General features: G+C 40.9%; 1 protein-coding gene and 1 long non-coding RNA gene across 2 annotated transcripts in view; one reads left to right on the top strand and one right to left on the bottom strand.

Annotated features, from left to right (window-relative positions):
- Nucleotides 1-25,153, top strand: part of LOC148517706 (uncharacterized) — a 93,913-nt gene that overhangs the window by 1,841 nt on the left and 66,919 nt on the right. The gene's annotated exons all lie outside the window — the stretch shown is intronic.
- On the bottom strand, nt 554-23,363 carry LOC148517709 (hepatitis A virus cellular receptor 1 homolog). The gene is made up of 5 exons (XM_088478321.1): nt 23,290-23,363; nt 21,659-21,997; nt 18,486-18,575; nt 9,079-9,140; nt 554-661 (listed from the first exon to the last, which is right to left on the bottom strand). The coding sequence occupies exons 1-5, from the start codon at nt 23,360-23,362 to the stop codon at nt 554-556; spliced, it is 672 nt and encodes a 223-aa protein (XP_088334447.1). The 5' UTR covers nt 23,363.

Below are 25,153 nucleotides of genomic sequence, written 5' to 3'. Positions count from 1 at the left end.
CTGCATATGGGATTGCAGATGCAGGCAGTGACACACCCAGAAAATCGGTGCCTGTGTTTTTACCGCCACTCCCCGTTATACAGCATCCCCCAAATGCTGATGGCCTGTCAATCACACTGCGAGTAAAAAGTAGCTGCGAGTGACTACGGTAAAGTACTTTTATACATGCGCAGTGCAGCTTAGAAGCATGCGCAGTTTACCGATAATCGCTCAACTGCAAATAATCGGCATAGCGTATTTCTCTGAATCAGGCCCGATGTGCCGTAAGGGTCCAGCCAAAAATCATATTAGAATGATGTGTAGAAAAATACAATAATTTATTAATGGAGCAGTACAATAAAATCATGATTCTATAGGTGTCACCTTAATGCTCGCTACTTCTGCATTTATATTAGAGCCTATCAATAAATGCAATGAGGAGACTGTCTTGTTTAGTAGGTAGATGGATATGCTACATCAGCCAGACTTGGAGTGTGATGAGAACTGGCCATCTAGTGGCATGTACTCCTGCAGGTACACAATGACTTTAACATCTTCATGTTGTAAGACGGAATCACTTACATGTGAATAGAACGATGACCAACAAAAAGAATAGGATCAATATGACAAAACCAGCAATTCTATATATCTGGTAATGCGTAAATGGGGAGTCTTTAGTCTTCTGTAAAAAAAAAGAGGCAAATTATTAGAAAGAAAGAAGGATGCAATGAATTTATTACACTATGTAGCGTTCAGATGTGTTCTTATTTGCTACCTATGTGCCTGGTTCAGAGATGGTTGGTTAAGCAGCCGTGGTCACAGCCGTTCTTGAAATAGAGGTAGCGGGAATATGTAAATGCTAATCTCTGCCTTCCCTTTGTGTTCGATAGTGTGATAGAGTGTATGAGCAGTGAGACGTTCACTTTCAGGCTCAACATCGGTCACACCATTTACATTTGTGATGGCTTAGGGTCCACTCATGCTACTCTCCTCAAATGCAACTAAACATGGCCACTGAAGCTATGGATTTGTGATTAGGAATGCAGCAGCATTCTTAGACAGGCCCATGACACTCCTCTAATGGCCATGAGGCAGCTCCTTTTTGCAATCACTTTAGGTCACCTCCCAGTCTCCACCCTGAAACATCAAGGGATTGCAAACTCCTTCTCAAGTGTTAGCGATGGTGTATGGAAGTGCAATTGCCATCAGACACCTGCATTTGCACCTGTGCAGTAAGTGTTTGTGTATATTCGCGCATACACAGTAGCAAAAAAAAATTGATGAACTATGGGAACTTTGAAACTGTGTCCATCTCTGAATCAGACCCTATATACAGTATACTAAAACTCACATGGGACATTGATCAAAATGTCTTTATGGCCTGAATTTTAGGTTTGTGGCATACCTTATAGTGCATGGAATGTACAGGTAACCACCAACATAAAGACAGCACTTGAGTAAATGCAGGATGCGGAATATATTGGAATCCGTTGCATAAATGCAGCTACATAATCAGTATCCCAACATACTTATGGTCAGAGTTGACAGTCAGTGTAGCCCTTAATTGAAATCGTACCATAAAGGCAAAAATACATTGTGTAAAATATGAAATGTTATATATTGTATAAATATATTATTTTATAATTTATATGCATGAAAACTATAATGATATACCTTGTATTCACACTTATATATAGTTCATGTATTTACAAAATTATGAAGTAAAAATATAATAATTTATATATGTATATTATACTTGAAATAATTCTTATGTATATGAAGATTTTGAATGTATGTATGTGTATCAGGGGAACATGTTTTAATTCCAGGGCCAAAATATTATTATTTTTGGTTCCCCTATATATTTAAATCTATTTATCTATCTATTTCTATATATCTACTGTATATATCCATGATTAATATATTTCTTATTATTATTTATTAATAATAATAAAAAAAACTAATTTCCCCCCACATGAAAAATATAAAACAAAACAAACATGTTGTCATTTGCAGAGAAAAAAACTTGTCCCTCTCTGGAAATAAATAAAACTTTATTATTATTATTAATTTTATTATTATTATGAATAATAATAATAATAATAATTATTATTATTATTATTATTATTAATAATAATAAAAACACAAACATTGTCCCCCACAGGAAAAATCTAAAACACATTGACCCCACAGGGAAAACACACACACACATTGTATTCATAGAAAAAAATATAAAACACATTTTTTCCATCAGGAAAAAAATAAAACACTTTGTCCTCTGCAGAAATATATAAAAAACATTGTCCCCCACAGAAAAAACAAACATATTGTTCCTTGCAGAAAAAAAATAAAACCCATTGGACCCACAGGAAAATTACACACACATTATCCCCCACAGGAATGAAGAAAAAACATTTTCCCCATCAGGAAATAAATAAAGCACATTTTCACAAGCAGAAAAAAACAAACATATTGGGCCAAATAAAACAGGGTGAGAGTTTAGAAAATGTGAGAGTTTAGCAGTAAACTCTCACACTTTTAAACTCGGCCAATGTAATGGAGTCCGAAAACATGCTAACTTGCATGTTTTTCAGACAAAAAATCTGGCGATTTTAACTCTCATTCAGATGTTCTCCCATTTTTAAGAGAAAACTCAATCAATGTTTGCTGCTAAACTCTCACATTTTCTAAACTCTCACCCTACATTTGGCCCATTGTTTCTTGCAGAGAAAAAATAAAACACATTGTCCCCCACAGAAAAAAAATAAAACACATTAGCTCCCTCCCTCTGGAAAAAAAATAAAACATTATTATTATTATTATTATTAATAATAATAATAATAATAATAATAATAAAAAAAAACACAAACATTGTCCCACACAGGATAAATATAAGACACATTGCCTCTATAAGAAAAAAAAACACACACATTGTCCCCCCACAGAAAAATCACATTGGCCACCACAGGAAAAATATTAAACACATTGGTCACATAGGAATAAACACACACATTGTTCCCCACAGAAATAAAAATAAGACACAATGACCCCCACAGGAAAAAAATTTGATTGGGGGGCCTCAATGGGGTGATCAAGGGTGCTGCAATTTAGAGGGGTTCCATAGGGGGACATTTGGGACAATTTGCAGGTGAGCTGAAGGGAAGGGGGGGCAGTCCACATGCTGGTGGGAGCAAGTTTCCTGGGGGGAGAAGGGTCCAGAGATGGGCACAGAAGGGCTTTGGGGAGCGAGGAGGGGGAGCAGCCAGAGAATGATTATATCCATCCAGATAGGGGGTGTGGTTGGCAGCAACAGAGAAAAGTTTAGCAGCTGTTGCGCCCTTTTGTAAGAAGAAGGCAATGCAGCATCAGAGGGGCCAGTCTTCCCAGCCGTCATGAAGTGACAGCCGCATAAGTTAATTGACAGTGATCTCTATCTGACAGCAACGGTCAGCAGCAGCTAATTGGAGCCTAAGCAGCAGAGGTTCCCTACTATAGTAGGAGGTGGTGAACTTTTCTATATGGGGATATACACCAGTATAGCACCACTGTAGCTGCTAGCCAAAATTGAGTAAGTAGCATATAATACACCACTAAAGCTTCCAGCCAGAAAGGAGAACTAGGGAGGACATTGAGCAAAGGAAGCTTGTATCTATAGCAGCTATCAGTGTATTTCAGAATATACAGTACTCCCACAGCTGCCAGTCAGAGGGCAGAGATGTGGAAGGTATAGAGACACAGCTGGACCCGGAGGCGAATATTGTCTTATAACAGAGACCCTCACTTTAATGTACATTATATTATAAGGAACTGCAGCTACAACTTATAGGGCCATTTGCCACTGCAGTTAATATTGGAAGCAGAAGCAATTTATATTAAATTCCACTAACCTCTCACACAGCAGTGATAGATTCTGGTTCTACTGCTAGTTAAATTCATGAGATATACGGTTTCTTAATAGAAACCAGAAGTAGAGTTTTTGTATCTGTTTATACCACATTTCTTGGATAAAGGTAAATATGTACTTATCAGCTGCAGACAGGTCTAAGAAGAGATCTTGTCAGACTATAAAATGGTACTTGCAGCTGGCATCCTAACTTTCTCCTTACTACAGTAAGATCTTAAATGAGGAATTTTTACATTCTGAGAGTTTTATAAACAAAGTGTACTCCAACTGTATTGTAGTGTGCATTTCATGGAAACAGTTTACTTCTTACACTTCCCTATGTTGATTCTATGTAAACAAAAGTATATAATATTTGTGACCATAGTATATTACTTCTGTTCATGCTAAATGGTATAAAGAAATGTGTTAAACAATGTAATATATCCCCTTAACTTTAAAATAGCCCGTACCAAAGTTATTTCCATGCTAGATAATTGGAAATTTCTTCCTCTATCTGTAATGGGTTGTGCAGCAGTTATAAATAATATTATATTCCCCAAATTATTTTATGTCATGCAAATGATTCCTCTGCGACTTCTTAGGGCAGATCTGAACCTGAATCCCGGTTTTTGTGGCAGGTTAAAAAACCAAAGATTGCATTATCTAAGCTTATCTACACTCGTAAATTAGGTGGAATAGGAATACCTGATTTTCATTCTTTTTCTCTATCAGTCTGCTATAGATACATTAATGACTGGCTTAAGGCAACGAGCATATATAAACGGATTATAACCTCGACCTAGCATTATTCGCACCCTACTCTCCCAGTGCTTTACTCCATGCAAAACAATCTGAGATACCCCCCCTCTATTCAAAACAATATAATAACTAACAATTAATAAGAAACTAGGCAGATCATTACATAACTTCTCTCTTGTTCCCATATGGGGCACCCCCCCCCCCCAAATCTCTATCCATTTATAATTTTCTACTGTGGCGTGACAAAGGACTCCAATTGACATTAAATGTCTTTGATCCTGGAGGCACTATCCTCCAATTTTCGTCGCTACAGGATCATTATCAGTTACCTAATACTCACTTCTACATGTACTTACAAGTTCGTCATTGTGTAAACTCATTACCTCCACTGGTACCCTCTCTGAATAATCCAGACCCCTTACTTACCCTCTTCAACCTCACGTCTCAATTCCATTTTAAATCACGGTTTCTTTATCCCGGGATGCAGTCAGGAAGCCGATGGTCGAAATGCCAACTGCCGGCTTCCCAACTGTCCAATCCCAGTAAGGTAGTAATGACAGGCGTTGAAATACCGACGCCTGTCATTAGCCCTACGCCGGGAGCCCGACGACCAGCATAACGAATGAAGGTAAGCCGGGCGCCGGGCACGGACAGCCCGGGAGGGTAGGGTCAGCTTTTAGGGCTCCCAAGGGGACTTAGGGTTAGGCACCTCCCCGGGAGTGTTAGGTGTAGGCTAGGGGAAGGGGGGGGTAGGGATAGGCACCCCCGGGGGGGGAGGTTAGGGTTAGTCACCCCTAAAGGAGGGTTAGGGGGGGGAGTAGGGTTCAGCAATACTTACCAAAATAGACGATCGGAATCTTCACCCCTGCCGGGCTGACGCCATGCGGCCAGCGGTATTACATACTGATTCCCTTTATCCCACCCTTATCACCATGTCACCAAACACAAAATGGGATAAATTTATCAAGTCCTGGAACAAAGACATACCTACTATTTCAGACATCTCAATCTTGACCAAGTATTATGATCAGACTAAGAAAATCTTACAGCCTGCCTATTTGTACATGAACGCACCCTTCACAGAGCATATATCTCTCCTAGTCGTCACAGACATATGATAGCAACAGGACCAGGACCTTGCCCCAAATGTCACCATCATGATGCCACTTTCATACAATGTTTTTGGGAGTGCGGTAAAATTAAGAGGTTTCGGAATAAAATATTGCTATACATTAGAGAACTATTTTCACTTCCCCTACCCCCGGATCCTTTGGCTTCTGTATGTGCTGTATTTATAAACTGGGACCTTGGTCCTGAAAAATGTAAGATAATTCCATTAGTTACAATGGCTAAAAAGCAAATCTTACAACATTGGATATCTCCTTTATCACCTTCTCTTTGTGTATTAAAACAGAAAATGTTACAAATAATGTATTTTGATAGAAGGGCTACCCTTCCTGATGTGGAAAAAAGAGTCATACACTTTTATAAGAAATGGGGTTTATTTATTGATAAACTGGATACTGCTGTTCAAACACAAGTCTTCAAGCTCTTCGAGAACACAGAATGGTACTTGCATCGACGTCTCCTAATGGATGAAAGCTAAAGATACTCTACAATACAGAATAATGATAATCTGGTTACCTAGAAAGATATAGACATAATCACTGGTTTCTATTTCTTCCCTCCCCTTCACCCTTCCTATTGTGTATTTCTTCCATGTTTGTTTGTTTATTTGTCGGCCCATTAGTTTGTCTTAATCTCATTGTATTTTTCTATATACTATACAGTATAATGCTTGAGTTTGTTATTCTTCTAGGTCACTTATATGTGGATAATGCTATTGGATATATAATGTGTACTCTTTTATTGCTCACACATTGACTGCTTACTAACACAATGATTTATTTCTATGCAAATTCCTTCTCATTACTTACTACTTGAATATGATATATCTTTGATTATCTTTCTATTGTATGTAAATTGATTTATGAAAATAATAATTAGACTTCAAAAAAAACAAAACTAGGTATTTATATTGTGTATTACCTGGAAAACAGAGGTGGAAGCATCAGCTGAAGTGAGATCCTGTACGGAGATATAGAATGAATTAACGATAAAGTATAAATTGTGGGACGTAGTAACACAACAAAGTAACACATATCATTCAAACTAGATATCTATTTGGGTTTAGCCAAGCAGACCCACACAATAAATATATAAGGAGAGAGTAGCTTGGGTGGAGGCACAGTAAACTATAACCCTATGGGAGGGTTACATCAGTCTTGCGGATGTATCTTGCATGTTTTTGGTAGATTCTTTCTATACATGTTTGTTTGTATGTTGGATGCAATAAACCAAATCAGAGGGATATGCACTATTTAGAGTCTATCCCTTTTGTTTGAGTAACTATTGGAACTTAGGCCCTCATTCAGAGCCGTACGCTCTGAGCAGAGCGCACGCTCTGAATGAGGGACGGGCTCCATTTTCATGGAGCGTCCTCCTGGACGCTCGTATAGCTGTGGGTCACCACCCACAGGCTATACAAGCGTGCTTTGCGATGGCCGCGATGGTCGAGACCATCGCGACCATCGAAATTGCGAGCCGGAGCCTGCGGTTGAGGTTTTCAACCGCAAGCTCCGGAGTGATTTTGGCTCTATCAGAGCCAAAATCACTCCCACTGACATCACTAGTGATGTCAGTGGGCCGGCTTCTGACGGGAGGCGTTCCCGTGGGAACGCCCCCGTCAGGGAGGCACGCCCCCGGCACGCCCACCAAAGGGGGCGTGCTGTCAATCAACATTGACAGCACGCCCCCTTTGATCGGACACAACGAGCGAAGGACTTTCCTTCGCTCGTCGCGTCTGGCGCATGTGCACGACGGAGCTCCCTCCGTCGTGCGCATGCTCAGTGCATAACATCGACCCACTTGCGAGCGGACAGCCGCTCGCGAGTGGGTCTGAATCAGGCCCTTAGGCCTAGCAGGGATTCCATGAGTGACCCAGATAAAGACGCTATCTGATATACAGTGATGCAAGAACATATTGGGACTGATACAAAGTCACATGTTTATGCTAATGCTAGTATCAGCCCCTCCCCTGGTGTACAAGCCGGCGTCTGACTGTGCGAGGACTGAGACGCCCACTTTGTGCACTTGTAGATGCAACAACTGGTGCATCTTTATAGCCAACCATCGGTAGCACCATGTTAGGTGCAGAATCTCCGTCAGAGTATGGTCTCCAATGGCAGCGATTAAGGGTCTGAATTCGCAAGTAGTCATGTGACAGGTTCACGACACCCCCATCAGACAGTGCATCTCTGTGCTTCTAAATAGCCACCTCCCAGTCACCGCCCAGGAATGTCCAACACATCTCCAGTACATGTCTCACCCGCTGCTGCGCCTCTGTGCTTGAACTTAGACAACATTCATCTATGTGCTAAGACTCCGGATCAGGTTTTTGGGGGTTTTCGGCATGCGACCAACATAAGATTATTTCTTCATGTTAATGCCTGAAAGTCCTGTTGTCTGCTCTGGGCATTTGGCATTTGGTTTGGTTACCATGATTAGAGTAAGAGCTGCCAGTAGGAATCTTGGCTGGAGCTGCAGGGAGCGAACGTTCAGCTCTATGATGTCTCATGAGGAATAGTGGTGATGTGTTATGATGATTGTTAAGGTGATGTTAAGGGACAATACCATATAATGGGCAGCTATAGATGTTATATTATTGATTGGTGCCCAGTGTCGGACTGGGGCGTGAAGGGCCCACCAGGGGAATGCAGTGATTGGGGCCCATACTTAGGGATGTGACCAGCCTGCAAATTGGGTCTGGGCCCCTTAAAATATATAGAATATGGTAAATATTGCTAGTGAATGCATAATAATGTACTAAACTAATAACAGCAATACATTGTAGAAAATACACCAAAGTCCTGTGCAATATAATACAAGTGCACAGTCTGGAACCTGATCCCTTGAGGAGGGGATGGGCCCTCAGGCAGTGGGGCCCACTGGGGGTTTCCCCTGTACCCCTGTGGCTAGTCCGACCCTGTTGGTGCCTATGTGCTAGAATGTGTATTAATCTCATATGTTACCCCCACATCATACTTCCTCTCCCAGAACTTCTGGGAGACTTACAAAATACTGGGAGTTCTCCCAGATTCCCAGGAGAGCAGGTCGCCCTCCCCCATCCCGACCACTTCCTAGTGAAATAGGCAGCACAGGGGGTGTTATGACACAATTCCCTTGAATCACGTCACTATGACTCCACAACGGTGCAATGACGGGCACGGGTCACTTGTATTTCCTCTCTGGAGTGGAGATAGAATAAGTAGAAGTATATAGCACGTGCTTTTTGCTTACATTTTTGCAATCTTTATGTTTTGGCTTTTTATTTGGGTACTTTCATACTTTAATACATGAGGCTTTAAGTAAAGACTTATTGAAAAAAAAAAATTTACCTTTAGGGTGAAGGGAGGTTTCTCCAGAGGAACAGTTGTAAGAATGTTGGAAAAATTGCTACCTGGAAACGGAAAGAAGTATTATAATTATATTCGCTTAATCTCTTGCTGAATTTAATGTTTGGCGGACTCCCTATTTAGGTCGAGACATCCGGGACTACCCAGGACAGCAAATAATTCTCCCAAGGGGCGCTACCAGACACGTGGTGGATGGAGAGAGGATGGAAATCACATCATCCATCCCCAATAGGTTTCAAGTGCTAATTAGAAGCACTTCACTCAAGTCTTAAGGGATATAGGCGACGTAGCTTGAGGTATTAGGAATGAGGCATATTGGGCATACTGTATGCCCATTAAAGGTGCATACACACTAGACAATGGCCCTCATTCAGACCCGGTCACAAGCACTGAGCGCTTGCAACCGGGTCGATGTTTAGGCCCTGCACACGTGCAGCGGCCGCAATGCGTGTGCGCAAGCCCCGGAGCGAGAGAGAAATTCTCTTGCTCTGGAGCTCACTACAAAAGGGGCGGCTGTCGATGTTGATTGACAGCTCTCCCCGTTTTGTAGGCGGGGCGGGGGGGGTGGTTTCACAAACGGAGGCGTGCCTGCCATTTTGTGGGTGGCCGCACTGACATCAGCAGTGATGTCAGTGGGGAGCTTCCTGCTCGATCAGAGCAGGAAGCTCCCTGGGGCTTGCGGTTGCCAAGACCCAACTTTAGGGTCTCATCGCAAGCCTCGATGGTCGCGATGGTCTTGACCATCGCGACCATCAAACTGGTTGGTTGCTAAAGCTGTGGGTGGTAACCCACAGCTTAGCTAGCGACCAGGAGGCCGCTCTTGGAAAGGCAAGCGGCCGCCCTCATTCAGAGTGAGCGCTCGCTTCTTGCGACCGCCTCTGATTGAGGGCCAATGTGCTCATGATGCGATATCGTGAGCTATGGGCCTGATTCAGAGCCGCTCGTAAGTGGCCGCTCGTTCGCTCCGAGCGATGTTTGCCCAACTGCGCATGCGCACGGATTGTTATATGCATGCGCGAACCAGTCAGTGCGGTCGAAATTCATGTGCTTGCAAAATAGCGTATGCCTGATAATTTGAGTGACAGGAGGAGGCATATGTGGGTGGTAACAGGGGAAGGTGCTTGAAAACGGGGAGTGGAGATCCGAACGCAGGCGTGCTTAAAGGTCAAAACGGGCGTTTTATGGGTGTGCATAATTAAAACGTCATTGACCACGTCACTGGGTTATTTTACAGCCAGAACTGCTCGCAAAACTGTGGTAGCAAAAACCAACCCCAAGAATAGCGAGCAGTTCATACCCAGGTCGATGTACTCAATTAATCTAATAAATAGCAGACATGACGTAGGATGCGAGCGGCCAGGGGACGTATTTTTTAAAAAAATGACCGCAAGTTTTGTTCGCTCGTTCAGACCTTGAGGCGTGAACAAACCGCAAAGAGCGAACGGTTGATTTGAATAGCCACCCCTATTTTCTGGACGAGCGAGCGCTAATTGCGTCCGGCTCTGAATCAGGCCCTATTTCCCTTGGACTCTCCCCGGCACTCCAGGACACGATGTACAGCAAAAGCTGCACAAGGTGTCACAAGATCTACCGTGCACGATCTATAGATTTGCCAATCTTTAGATCGTGCAGAATAGCAGACAGATGCTTGCACGGATCAGGGAGATCCGTGATGCATGCATCTGTCTGTAAAAAAATTTATATCAAGCAAAAAGGAAGCGCTTAAATGATCCAATGTGACATGCACGTGTGGCCAATTCCTGGACACAATTTGCAACATACGTTATGGAAAAAATGTAGCAACAAATGTAATTCGATGTAACACTGAAAGTGTTATGTGAAAAAAATCTTAGATGACCATCAAATATGTAATCAAAATAAATGGAAAATATAAATAATAAATAATAAAAATGAAAATACAAATAAAATAGATAACGAAATTAAAATGAAATGTAAATGCTTGAATGATTAAAAATTAATAGACACTGATGTGCTAATGGTGATGTATAAGCTCTTTTGCACAGGTGGGTACCTGCTGCTGAAGTGCAATGCAGCGGCTGCTGTCCCTACCTTACCCTAAAGCTTGACCAGATGTGGAGTTTCTAATCCTCTCCCCCGTGCCGCTGATGTCTTTGCCGGCGTTCGTAGAGGTTGCAGGAGAACACTCAGCCCCGTCTTCTTGTGCGGCGTGGACGTCCGACTTAGACCTTTTCCGGGTCGGCGTCCTTCCCGGCTTTTGGCTCCTGAATGTACAGAGCCGTCAGCCGTGGTGTGTAGAAAAGCTCCAACGCGTTTTATCCATTTCCGGACTTTATCAAGCTACATTTTTTCCATAACGTATGTTGCAAATTGTGTCCAGGAATTGGCCACACGTATATGTCACATTGGATCACTTAAGCGCTTCCTTTTTGCTTGATATTATCCTCTTTCTATTTGTTTAATAGTTAGTACGGAAGCAGCTACATTATTTTCAGGTGCGCTATTGTTATTTCTCATTCATTCTGTAAAAAAATTAACACAGATGCACAGACGGACCAGAGAGATCCATCTGTGCTGCTGTGTTTAAAAAAAAAATAAAAGCCTTGGTAAAATAAAATAAGAAATGGCATGGCCCCGCTTCCCCAAAAGAACAACTAGCATCGGGCTTTGGAGACCCAGTCCTGGTTGTGCAAAATACAGGGGACAAACAACAAAGATGTCCCCCGTATTTTCCGCAACCAGCACTGGGCTCTGATCCGGTCCTAGTTCTGGAAACCAGAGTGTAGTGTAGTGCATTTGAAAGTGTTGAAAATATTGTCTTTTGCTGTGGAACTATAGGTCCCAGCAAGCCTACCTTCGCTAATGGTATTTGGAGAACCACAAGTACCAGCATGCGGGGCATTATGGACCCGCTGGTACCTGTAGTTCAAAAGCAAAAGCAATATTAAAATAAATACAGTACACAGACACCGTACAAAGTAAAAGTTTAATAAAGATATATGCACACACACATGTACGCACTATCTCACATACTCACCTATGTATCCCTGAAGCCCATCTGTCCTCTTCTCCAAGTAGAATCCATAGGGTACCTTTATAAAAATATAGCCATACTCACCATCTCCTATGCGAAGTTCGGATCCTCTCAGTTCCATGTAGGCAATCCATAGGGTCTTGGCAAAACAAAAAAAACAAAAATATGCGAGCCACCGACACATTGCCGTCCTCTACTAACTGTACCACCCGAATGAGAGCTCAGTGGCGGGATTTCATTGTGGAAACCAGGGTGCTGAGCGCACATTTAGCTGAGAGAGGCGAGCCTTCCACCTCTCAGCCAATTAACATTTTCCACCATTGATTTAAATTGTGGGAGCAGCTAAGAATACTTAACTTTACCTTAGAGGTTCTAACCATTGACTTGCACTACACTACACTATCAACCGGGCAACCACAGCTCCATGGGGTCCCGGGGATAGCTCCAGGCTACCAGCCTAGGCCTGGGGTGCCCTGGAGAGGGGGACCCCTTTATTGGTGGGTCCCCAGCGATCCTCGGCCTGGGCTTGCTAGTGGTCAAGTTTGATGCTTCGGCTGGGGGACCCAGTGAAAGGGCTGGATAACACAGGGGAACCCTACACATTTTTTGCCCCTGTATTTCCAGAACCAGGACCGGATAAGAACCCGGTGCTGGTTGTGCTTAAATACAGGGGACCACTACGTCATTTGTTCCCTGTATTTTGCACAACCAGCACTGGGTCACTAAGCCCGGGGCTGGTTGCTCTTTTGGGGGGGGGGAACACGCCGGTTTTTTTTTACAGGTTATTCATTTTTTAGACACAGATGCAAGGACGGAGATCCATCCATGTGTTTGTTTCTTCATGCTTGCAGCACAGAACTCCCTGATCCATGCCTGCAAGCATCATATGCAGATCTGAATGACATATTGTACAGGCATAAACACTGTACAATATGCCACTGGATCGTGTACGAAATTGGCAGATCTTGCCTGCTGTAGGCAAGATCTGAAGATGCGATGTACGACCTGCGGACACGTGCCTTGGCATCGTGGACACTCACGATTTGGACATATTTTTTACGCGATCTGTTGTTCGGATGCGTCAGATTCATGCAAATCATGTAAAATATTGTCTAGTGTGTACGCACCTTTAGTCTCCCCAGTGTGATACCCTGTAGAAAGCTGTTAGCATCAGCTGTATTGTCTGGCTCATCAGAAGGGTTACACTGTCCCCCGTACTTAGACCAGTTGAGATAATCTGATTTGTAACCCAAACAGAGGTGAAGAGAGTCCTCAAATAGAAGGGGAGTGAAGAACACTGTCCAGTACAGAATCTTATCTATGCAAATTCTTCTTAACGCGTTTCAGTGCTGCACGCATTTTCAGCAGAAGAATACCTACTGGCCAGTATTTAGGAGGAAATTAGCCAATCAAAATCACAGGGCCTGGTCCTTTTAGTGACATGCTCAGTTCAACATGTAATAAATAAAAAGGTTCTGAAATATACCAAGTAAAAATAAAATGTGATATGTAAAAAGTTTCTGAAATATACCAAGTAAACATAAATTGTGATATGTAAAAAGGTTCTGAAATATAAAAAGTAAAAATAAAATGTGATATGTAAAAAGTTTCTGAAATATACCAAGTAAACATAAATTGTGATATGTAAAAAGGTTCTGAAATATACCAAGTAAACATAAATTGTGATATGTAAAAAGGTTCTGAAATATACCAATTAGAAATAAAATGTTTCTTGGTAATTTGTTCATTATATACTAGAATGATTAAATATGATCCGATGTGCTTCAAATAGATTTAAACACATACAGATGTGTTCTCATATCAAATTGTGATGGTAATAAGAGGAGGGGTGTATGTGTTGGGGAGCAGGGTGTTATAGGGGTATAGGTGGGGGAGTGGTGGAAGATGAAGGGAATGGGAGAGTGATATGTGTATCTGTGTGTGTAGGAGGGGATCTACAGGAGTGCTGCACATTCTACAGGAGTTCCTTGTCCTTATTTGTAACTAGATATGATTATGAGGGTCGGGTGTGCTCTTCTCTTTGGGGTGGAACGATGTGCTGTGATATGTGTGGTGGAACTCGTAATGTAGATTGAAGACAGACAACAGTATAGAGGGGCCAAACCATTTATTGAGTAGGCACAATGCTGCTCCGGAGTGATGCTGTGGGAAGAAGGGTGAGGGGAAAATGGGGGGAGAATAGGGGAGGGGGTGAGTGTGGTGTATTTGCTCTAAGTGGGAAGGCGGGTGGACACTTTCAGGGGACTCCTTGCCATGTGGTTCTTGACCAGTGTGTCTTCCCTGCTGGACCTTTGGTCTACGGTCTTGTGAGCAGTCTGGGTGTAAAGGGTGCCAGTGTAAAGTCACGGAGGGCAGCGTCCCACACGGTGGTGTTGACACCCGAAACACAGCTACTGCTCTCAGTGCTGCAGATCACGGGCCAGGTGGATGGTGTACTGTGGCTTGTCCCCTTGGGCAGTAATCCCCTTATCGGGTGTGTGGCTTCTCCTCTATGCGTTTCGGAGAGTCCTCTCTCCTTTTTCAAGATATGCCGCCCTGTTCTTAAGGCCCGGTTTATCAGTTGAAATCAGAGAGATAGTAGTAATGAACAAATAAATGAGAGAATGAGAAGTAGAACAAGATATCAGAGATATCCTAGAAAATGAAAAAAACAAGATATAGACAGCTGTATATTTTAGAGGAAAGAAGACTTTCAAGAAACTACATATAGTGCAAAAACAAAAGAAAAAAAAAGGTTGTAGGGCTGGAATATACCAATATCTCTAAAAGAAAAGAGTTAGATTATCTAAAAAGAAAAAAGACATTAATCAAACTGACCAAAGTGGTATTACTGGAGATACAGAGCCAGGGAAGGCTAAGATTTAAAACTTCAGTACATATGAACTCACCAAAGATGAAATGGACCTGTTAGAAAACGGGTTGAAATGTGCCCCCTCAAATAAATTAGATTATTTTGAAGTATTTGCGGATCTCCAACATTTTATAAGAAAGCTATCATTGAAAAGGTTTTTTTCAGAGAAAAAAGAGGATAATAAGCAAATCATTACCTCTAATGTCAACACTAAGGTGTTCAAGAAAAAAATCGACCTTCTTTCCCAAACATAAAAAAGGTTGTTTTTGGTGGAAACTTTTGAATGCCTAGTAAAGGAAAATTTAGAAAACGTACAGTTGAAAATCCAAAATAAAATTAATCTAACGTCAGGTCAGAGAAAAGCCATAAAAAGCTTGAAAAATAATGACCAGATCGTTATTAAACCCGACAAAGGCGGCGGGGTGGTCATTTTGGATAGGGATGATTATCATGGTGAGATACTACGCCAATTATCTCACAAATGACAAAGAAACATAAAAAATTAAGAGGGGATCCATCTTATACACAGGTTCTCAAACTCGGTCCTCAGGACCCCACTCAGTGCATGTTTTCCAGGTCTCCTCACAGAATCACAAGTGAAATAATTAGCTCCACCTGTGAATCTATTAAAATGTGTCAGTGAGTAATGAATACACCTGTGCACCTGCTGGGTGACATGGAAAATGTGACCTGTGTGGGGTCCTGAGGACCGAGTTTGAGAACCACTGATCTAATAGTATACAGAAATAATTAGAGGTTCTAATAACTCTATATACAACACAAAATGATCTTTCAGAGGAGGAAAGTAATTATAGAAGATTAGAGAATCCTTCTATACCAGTACTATACATACTGCCAAAGGTGCATAAATGCATTAAAAAAAATGCCAGGATGCCCAATAGTGACATGGATAAATTCTATTACTTCAAACCTCTCTTGCTATTTGGATTAAAAAATTCAACCATTAGTAACACAAACAAAATCATATATGAAGGACACTATATCCGTGATCAATAAACTCAAGGAGTACAAATGGCAGACCAATTTCTATTTAGTAAAAGCAGACGTAAAAGCACTTTATACCATCATACAACTTAATTTAGGTCTAGAGTCCTTGAAATAACATTTAGATAAAGAAAATATGAATGATAAGCAAAGAAACTTCATCTTGAGGGGTTGTCTTATATCCTCAATAACAATTATTTTCTGGTATGAAGGGGATTTCTATTTACAGCAGTCCGGTACAGCAATGGGCACCAGGCTTACACCGAGTTATGCAAACTTATTCATGGCCCACTGGGAAGACCAACAAATATGGATGGGCCATGAATGGGATGCCAGCCTGGTGCTATGGATCAGCTATATAGATGATGTGCTGTTTGTGTGGTGAGGAAATGAAGCATCATTAAAGAATTTTGTTTATATCTAAATACAAACAATAAAAACATTGAATTATCCTTTCAGTTAAGCCAAATGGAAGTAAACTTCCTAGAATTAAATATATATGTAGAAGATGCAAATTTATTAACAAAGAATTACACTACGCCCACAGACTGCAACTCATATATTGACCAGGAAAGTAACCACCATGACAACTGGATAAAAAGCATATCCAACAGTCAATTTCAACATTTAAGAAGAAATTGTACCAAATTAGAGGTCTTTGACAGCAAAGCTGAAATTATGCAGAAACAATTTTTAAGCAAGGGCTATAATAAAGATATGGTTATAAAAGCAAAAGAAAAAAGAGATTAAACTCTGACAAACAAGGAAAGGAAAATACAAAGGATAGATAAGGAAGTATTATTTGTTACATAAACAGCTGGAGAAAATCATCAAGCAACATTGGGATTCTAATTCGGGATCCTGCACTTAAAGAACATATCACCAATAAACCAATAAACCAAGAATATTATACAAAAAAGCAGAAAATCTAAGGCATCTTCTGGTAAAAAGTGCTCTGCCCATTGATAAATGAATGAAAATAAGCTTACACAATACAAGCCTAATATAACCTCACAAGTATACCCCATAAAATATTGTATAACATGTGGGAGTAAGAATGTTATTTATCTTCTAGAATGCAGTTGTGGGTCTCAGTATGTGGGGAGGACAGGAAGAAAGCTTAAGGAGCGTTCAGCTGAACATCTAAGGAACAAAAAGGGTATGATAAGCATAATGTTTCATAACACTTCAAAGATACACACTGTTGCAATGTAAAAGAAATTAAAAGCTTTTGTGGTATTAAAATCCGCAAGAAAAATTGGAGGACAAAAGATATAGAAACACTTTTAGCAAAACTAGAAATGAGAACAATATTCCAGCTAAAAACCTTAATACCGGGCGGATTTAATGTGGATTATGAATCCAAATAGTTTTTATGAGTTGAATGTTCTCTGCTAACGATGTATATAGTTGCAACTTGGTATATTTCATGACTAATATATATTCCTGTTTTCCCCTCTTTTTCCCCGGTGTGTGTTACTATGATGAAATAATGAGGATGGATTATCCATATATAAAATGCTATGGATAATAAGAGAATACAATATTAACTATAGAAAATATGTTAACATTTCTATTTATATATTTAATTTGTTTTTATTTAAAAATTTATTTTTAGAAGACTCTATAGTCAAATAATGATATAGTGGGCTCTATAGCTGCATTGCAATAGTCAAAAACACCTGTTGCCAACCTTTAAGAACTTTTATTGGTGAAAATATGATCGACCGGCTCCGAGTGATTAACCCGGCCTTATGGTCAGGGGGGCATATCTTGAAAAAGGAGAGAGAACTCCCTGAAACGCGTAGAAGAGAAGCCGCACACCTGATAAGAGGATTCCTGCCCAAGAGGACAAGCCGCAGAACATCATTCACCTGGCCCGTGATCTACAGCATGGAGACCGGTAGTGGTGTTCCATCCTTCCTCTGGGATTATGGTATCTATTTCCTCTTTATGGGACTTACTTTTAATTTACTTTTTTTTTATCAAGTTCTTAATGATATATGGCTATCGATGTGGATTTTATGTGTGAAAGAATAAACCTACCTTTTTATGAGAAGTGGAGCGTCTTGACAGGTTGTATCATCCAGCTGAAGGGATTTGAAAGATACCTTTACATGCACTTGTGACAGAATGATAATGTAAGTGTCCTTCTCTTCAGGATATTGCATCCTAGCTGGCCATGATAACAGTGAGCCAATGGAAAAGTCACATGCTCTATTGTGTAAAGAATAGAAATTAGGATACCACTGTATGAGGGAGATTTATCAAACCTTCAGAAGAGGACAGGTTTGTAGTTAATTTTATGAAATGACAGCTAGAATATCTGATTGATTGGTTGCTATGGGAAATATCTCCATTTGTCCACTTTCGAAGGTTTGATAGATCGTCCCCTAAATCTCAGAATGGCGGGTGGTTCCATATACCGTATATATAGCAGCATAAAATAGCAGTGTTTTCCTTTTTCAATGAATTAAAACCCCAGCTGATATAACCTACCTGTATGAAACACTTCTTGCCTCATAGTCGCGGATTGCATTTTAACGTCTACATGGTAAATGGATTTTCGAACTTCTGCTACTACCGGACCTGGAAATAAAAAATTACTATATATTTAAATATGAAATAGACATCCTAAGCTGGAAATCCATATTACAGACAGGTAATCCTAAAAAGGGGGGCAAAAAAAACCAAAAGAAAAGACTCTTATGATTTAATGAAAAGTGAGATTAGTTGGTGCACACCTGGAACCATGAATGTAAGGCTAACATCAGAATTAAAACAACTTTTTTTTGACTGTTTATCATTTGCATGAAGAATAGATTAACATCAAGAGAATAGTGAAAAGATTGAATATAAAGTGACATAAAAATCATGACCTCTGTGTCTCTTATTTGTGTTTTAATAATTATTGTTCATGTTTATATGTCAGTATGTTTATTCTGATTCAAAGGGGAAAAGACCCCGTTGGATTATATTTCCTTCAGAATAATGTTATTTTTATTGTTGTGTTACATAGAGCAACAATATAGACTCCATCCAATACTGTGGCAATTGCCACAATATTTGTTATATAGTTTGTGAAATCTCAGCTATCTCAGGCAACACTGTTGCAATCTTCTCTTTTTATTGAGATGTATACTGATTCTTCAAACAAAATTCTTTACTGATCTTCTAATATTATGGAGATATGTCATTGCTCAGTTATTTTAGACACATATTGACATATGCATATGCACATTTCTCCGGATGTCCGGCTGATGAAGCCGGACATCCGGGGAAATGTGCATAGGCAGTTGCACTTACTGTGTCTCCTTATGTGAAAATTGAAAAACAAATGTGTTAGTTCAAATATGTCAATATGTGTCTAAAATAACTGAGCAATGACATATCTCCATAATACTAGAAGATCAGTAAAGAAATTTGTTTGAAGAATCAGTATACATCTCAATAAAAAGAGAAGATTGCAACAGTGTTGCCTGAGATAGCTGAGATTTCACAAACTATATAACAAATCTTGAGGCAATTGCCACATTATTGGATGAAGTCTATATTGTTGCTCTATGTAACACAACAATAATAATAACATTATTCTGAAGGAAATATAATCCAACTGGGTCTTTTCCCCTTTGAATCAGAATAAACATACTGACATATAAACATGAACAATAATTATTAAAACACAAATAAGAGACACAGAGGTCATGATTTTTATGTCACTTTATTTTCAATCTTTTTCACTATTCTCTTGATTTTAATCTATTCTTCATGCAAATTATAAACAGTCAAATAAAAGTTGTTTTAATTCTGATGTTAGCCTTACATTCATGGTTCCAGGTGTGCACCAACTAATCTCACTTTTCATTAAATCATAAGAGTCTTTTCTTTTGTTTTTTTGGCCCCCCTTTTTTGCATTACAGGTATACGTTAGTATACCATGAGAAAGGTAGCACCCAAGTATCTCATATGAAGAAATATACATCCAATGGATTGTATCCCAGGATGCAATTTGATTAATATTATTAACATATAGAGGGCATAAATAGATACAAGGGAACCTGGTTTTGTTTTGTCTTTCATGTGAATACAAATGAATAAATACATGAATATAATGCAAATTCTGTGCGGAACTATTCCCATTGTTTTTCAAGACAGGTAATCCTGCCATTCCAACTGTTACTCTATTAGTTTGCTTACAGGGAGCTGCAGTAATGATAGCTCTGGAAGTGACATCACTGAAACTGGTGGGAGGGGTAAGAGGTCCCACCAAATGACATAATTTTTTTCTTCAACCCCTAAAATAGGACAAAAGTGTCTTTTTAAAAAAATAAATAAAGACCATTGTGTGTGTGTGTATACTGTATATGTATATATATATATATATATATATATATATATATATATAGTCAAAGGAAACAGGGTGCTCACCATAGTGAGTAAAAAGCCTATGGAGTCTATTTACTAAGCAGTGTTAGGAGACAAGAGTGACAAGTGATAAGAAAGTGATAAGGTGCTAGCCAATCAGCTCCCGACTGTCATCTCACAGGCTGTGTTTGAAAAATGACAGTTGGGAGCTGATTGGCTGGCACCTTATCACTTTCTTATCACTTTTCACTCTGTCTCCTAACACTAGGAGTAAATAGACCACTATAGATTTGATAGCAGCACACATAAAAATTTGCATCTAGGGAAAAACACGTCAGCATCAATTATGCCAGCCAGATTGGGGTGCAGTGTTCATAGAATTACAGCATCAGCAAAATGGAGTAGTCTAGCAATGTTTGTGCTGTCTGTTTGAAAAGCTCGCCTCCTCACCCATCCAAAGACACAGCAGTGATGCTAACAGCGTAAACTCTGAATGAGGCCCAAAGTTCATTACTCCACCTCATCAATGAACTTTTGCTGTTTTCCCTCTCTACTGTGGTCATTGATACAGGAGGTCCAGAGGTAGATTTCCTTCCTTTTGTTTCATGTTGTATGTCTGGTGTGGTGGCTCCAGGTTTTGTTGATATGGCCTATTGTTGTAGGACATTGGGCACCAGTCAAATGTGAAAAAGGAAGTTAGTCCAGACAGTTTATCCTTACGCAGGATTGGAAGTTTATTCTGGATAACAGCTGTTGTCAGTGGTAATAGCGGTACAGGGTTAATGAAGATAATGTAGGGGATAATAGCAGTGGTATGCACACAGCAGCGTAAGGACATACAGAGGCAGCCTGGAGCATACAGGGTGTGCCGACTGTTGTAGCGCTGCTTACATATGGTGGTTCTACAGCCCCTGGGCTGTAGCATGGTCCAAAGCACTAGAGTGTCAGAGGTGTAGAGTGCGTGGCAAAGCCATGTATCTGCAGTAGCGCATTCAGCAGGAAGGAACTGCTGTGAGAGCCGTGGCGGGTCCTAGGACGTTATGGCGTTATGGGCACTTACCTTGTCTTCGGCAGTAAGAAGTAGAGCACATGCACGACTGGCATTCATGTGCAGTATGGATACATTGTAAAGGGTGTTATGCTACATGCAAAGGCTATTTTTAAAAATCACAGAAGGGAGGGGGGTAGTTTTCATGTACTATTTCATGGATGGTCTACTTTCATAAAGTGTGGTGGTACCACATTGTGCATGGTGAGTACTGCTGCAAAAAGAGGTTCTATGATAACTAGACCTCTAAATGTCTCACGTTTCTGTATCTGCACAGTCACCTCCTGTTTCAGGTCATTGAACCATCCTGTGATCTCCACACGGCAGCAGTAAGTTCCCCCTTCTTCCTCGGTCACCCCAGTGATGGTCAGGGACACGTCCCCCTGTGATATGTTCCCCAGTAACTGGTATCTGTCAGATCTCCTCCAGGTCACTCTGCTGCCATCTGTCTGTATGATCACAGTGTTACATCCTGATGATGGACAGCTGCCTCGTCCCCAGCACATATGGTGTGTGTATTTATGTACAGTGTATGTACAGGGCAGGATCACTGCATCATTCTCATATCCTGTCACACTTCCTGCTGATACTGACAGATCTGTGGGGAAAGTAAGAGATTGGGGAGGTTTATCGAATTTTGGAGCGAGATAAAGTGAAGTAGTTGCACATACCAACCAATTAGCTTCTAATTAGAGATGTGCGAGTCTGGATTTCTGGAATCCGAACACACCCGAATTTAGGGGTTCCGAGTAGAACCGGGTCAAGGTTCGCATTCACTTTTGAGGCCCCGGTTCAGATCTGTTGCCTATTTGTAACCCATATTTAAAAACCTAACTCAGGTTTTGGATTCGGTCATTTTAGCTGTTTTATCGTTTTTTTAATCGATTTATATCAATTGAGAACAGTTTTGCAAAACCAAAGCTAAAACACAAAGATGAATCTAGATTCAAAACCAAAACACAGGGGTCCGCGCACATCTCTACTTCTAATGCTGGGTACACACTGTACGATATATCGGTTGTGCGGCCGACAAACAATATATTATTCAGTGTGCACACGAAAAATCTCTTTGAATGACGCAAATTGAAATGCCTGCCCAGTTGTGATGTCTGGCCAGACATACTGAGCATCCCATTGGTAAGTGGATACACTTACCAAATCGGTCGCTCGTTCAGCAGGGTGGTTGGCCAGCCGCTGGGTTGGTCGGGTGTCTACCCTACATAAATGAGTTTTACCCAAAGAAATGATAAATCAAATTAATACAACTATGTCACTAATAATGCAGGTTCTAATATTGTAACTTGTATATTCGTTACCCAATAGGACACTTAAAAAAGGAACCGACTATAATGATACCACCAATAGGAGTGCAGAATTCAATAAAATACTGACAGTAAATTAAACTCATTTATTAATTACTCAAAAAAATGCACAAAAAATATATAATGAAAATCACAATAGCAGAATACTACTCACCTAATAAATAAACTTCACATAAAAACACTACAATACTGGCACAGATATAGAGAGCCTCTAACGGTAATAACAATAATTAAATTGTCTCATTGTTTGCTTAACATAAACAATTCCAAAAAAATTTATCTAAATTCTACATTTATCCAAGACAATGTTATAAGGCTCAGCAATGCATCAAGAATTAATTAACCATTTTACTTTTAAAGGTAGAAGTATTCCTGTGCTAATTCCCCTGAATCAGAGTGCTAGAATACAAGATGGACTTTGCCAGAAATATGGTAGTATTCACTGATCAACAAATAAAAAATAAAACAGAGAAAAATGTAAATGTTAAAATGGTCTAAAATATCCATCTGCTTCAAAATAAAATAAAACATGTTCCTGGTTTATTTCCAGTTTAATTTATACACTCACCAGTGAGCTGGAGGATATAAAGCCAGACTGCAGTAGGGATCCTTCTCATGTCCGGCAGGCTCCCAGTGGGCATCTTGCTGTGTGTATTATATTATCGCTCACACTCCAGTGTGCTGTATATTGTTCCTTATACAATTAGTCCCTTCATCTCTGTGTCTCCAAGAAGGATGAAAGTGCTGGGACCCTTTCTTCAGCAGACACAACACCTCCCGGAAATACTATACTATAGGCTCTGTTACCATATAGAAATTCTGGTGACCACCTATATAACATCTGGCTATCATATAAGTTTCACTGTGACTGTTCTCAGCTACTTATTGTATGGTTACCGTGCTTGTAAACATAACAGCTGATTTCCTGCACTGGTAGGAAATAATGAGAATCTGCAGTTATTTAGAGTTTTCAGAGATTGAGGACAACCCCCCTCCTCCCATGTATAACTAATATTTGCCTTATAACGCCCTACTCATAGGATTAAGGTATATGAGCAACTGTAGAGAGTAATAAAGGACATTATACATTTAATTTATCCTTTCCCTCCTCTAGCCATGTATTCACATCATGCTAACTGAGACAGAGTGTGTGACTAATACTAAAGACTTAGCAATGACCAGGCCTCATGTATATGTACAGTAACAGTTTTTTCCTGAAGACAGGCACTGCTCTTAACTCTCCACATATTACATACTTGTCCGCCATGATTATAACTATAGATGAGCGGGTTCGGATCTCAGAGATCCGAACCCATCCGAATTTCGGGGATCCGGGGCGATCTGAGTGACGCTCGGATCTCCCTGTCTGCCCCGGATCCCTTACCCGAGGCAAAACCTTTGTATTGAGCGGGCTTAATGCTGATTGGCTGAGAGAGCCGTCTGTCACAGCTCTCAGCCAATCAACGTTAAGCCAATTGAAAATGAACACTAACGAAGAGGAAGATGGCACCTGCCATCCCCCGCCGCCTGACACCGCCGGCACCCCCCACTGCCAACACCACCAACACCCCCACTGACAGCATCCCCCACTTCCGACACCACCGCAGCCGACACTGTCAGCACCCCTGCACTGCTGCCTCTCGTACTGAGGACACCGTCAGCGACCCCCACACTGCTGACACTGCCGACACTCCCACACTGAGGACACCACCAGCACCCCTGTACTGCCAACACTTTCAGCACACATGCACCGAGGACACCGCTGGCACCCGTGCTCTGCCGACACCGCCGGCACCCTGCATTGAGAACACCCCTGCACTGTCGACACAGTCAGCAAACTTGCACTGAGGACACCGCTGGCAGCCCCGCTCTGCCGACACCGCCGGTACCCTTCACTGAGAACACTGGTGGCACCGCAGCACTGCCATTCTATGTACTGAGGACACCGTCAGCAACCCCGCTCTGCCGACACTGCTGTCACAGTAAGTGCACTATTGGTGTATCCAGCCCACACTGTATAACACACTGTATCCATGTTGGAAATTACAATCTGGACTGCCACATGTTAGTGCCGCCCACTGTGTCGCTTAGCTTAGTCAGCCAGCTAGCTGGATGCAACCTTTTGGCTTTAACTAGATGAAGCAAATAATATTGTGAGGTGGTCAAAATTGATTGGAAATTACTGGAAATAAATGTTATTGAGGTTAATTATACTGTAGGAACAAAAACAGGTCCAAATTATGTGATTTTAGCTGTTTTTATGATTTTTTAAGAAAAAATCCAGATCCAAAACCAAAACACGAAAACAAAATACGGAGGTGAGGTTTTGGCAAAACCAATCCAGATCCAAAACCAGGGGGGATCCAGATCCAAAACCAAAACACGAGGGACGGCGCACATCTCTAATTATGATGGCTGTAAATTACATTGTG

The sequence above is a fragment of the Taudactylus pleione genome, unplaced genomic scaffold (genome assembly GCF_031769625.1).
Source record: "Taudactylus pleione unplaced genomic scaffold, aTauple2 ptg000212l, whole genome shotgun sequence".
Lineage (NCBI taxonomy): Eukaryota > Metazoa > Chordata > Amphibia > Anura > Myobatrachidae > Taudactylus > Taudactylus pleione.
The sequence above is the reverse complement of the archived record's forward strand: the minus strand, read 5'-3'. Positions and strand labels throughout refer to the sequence as shown.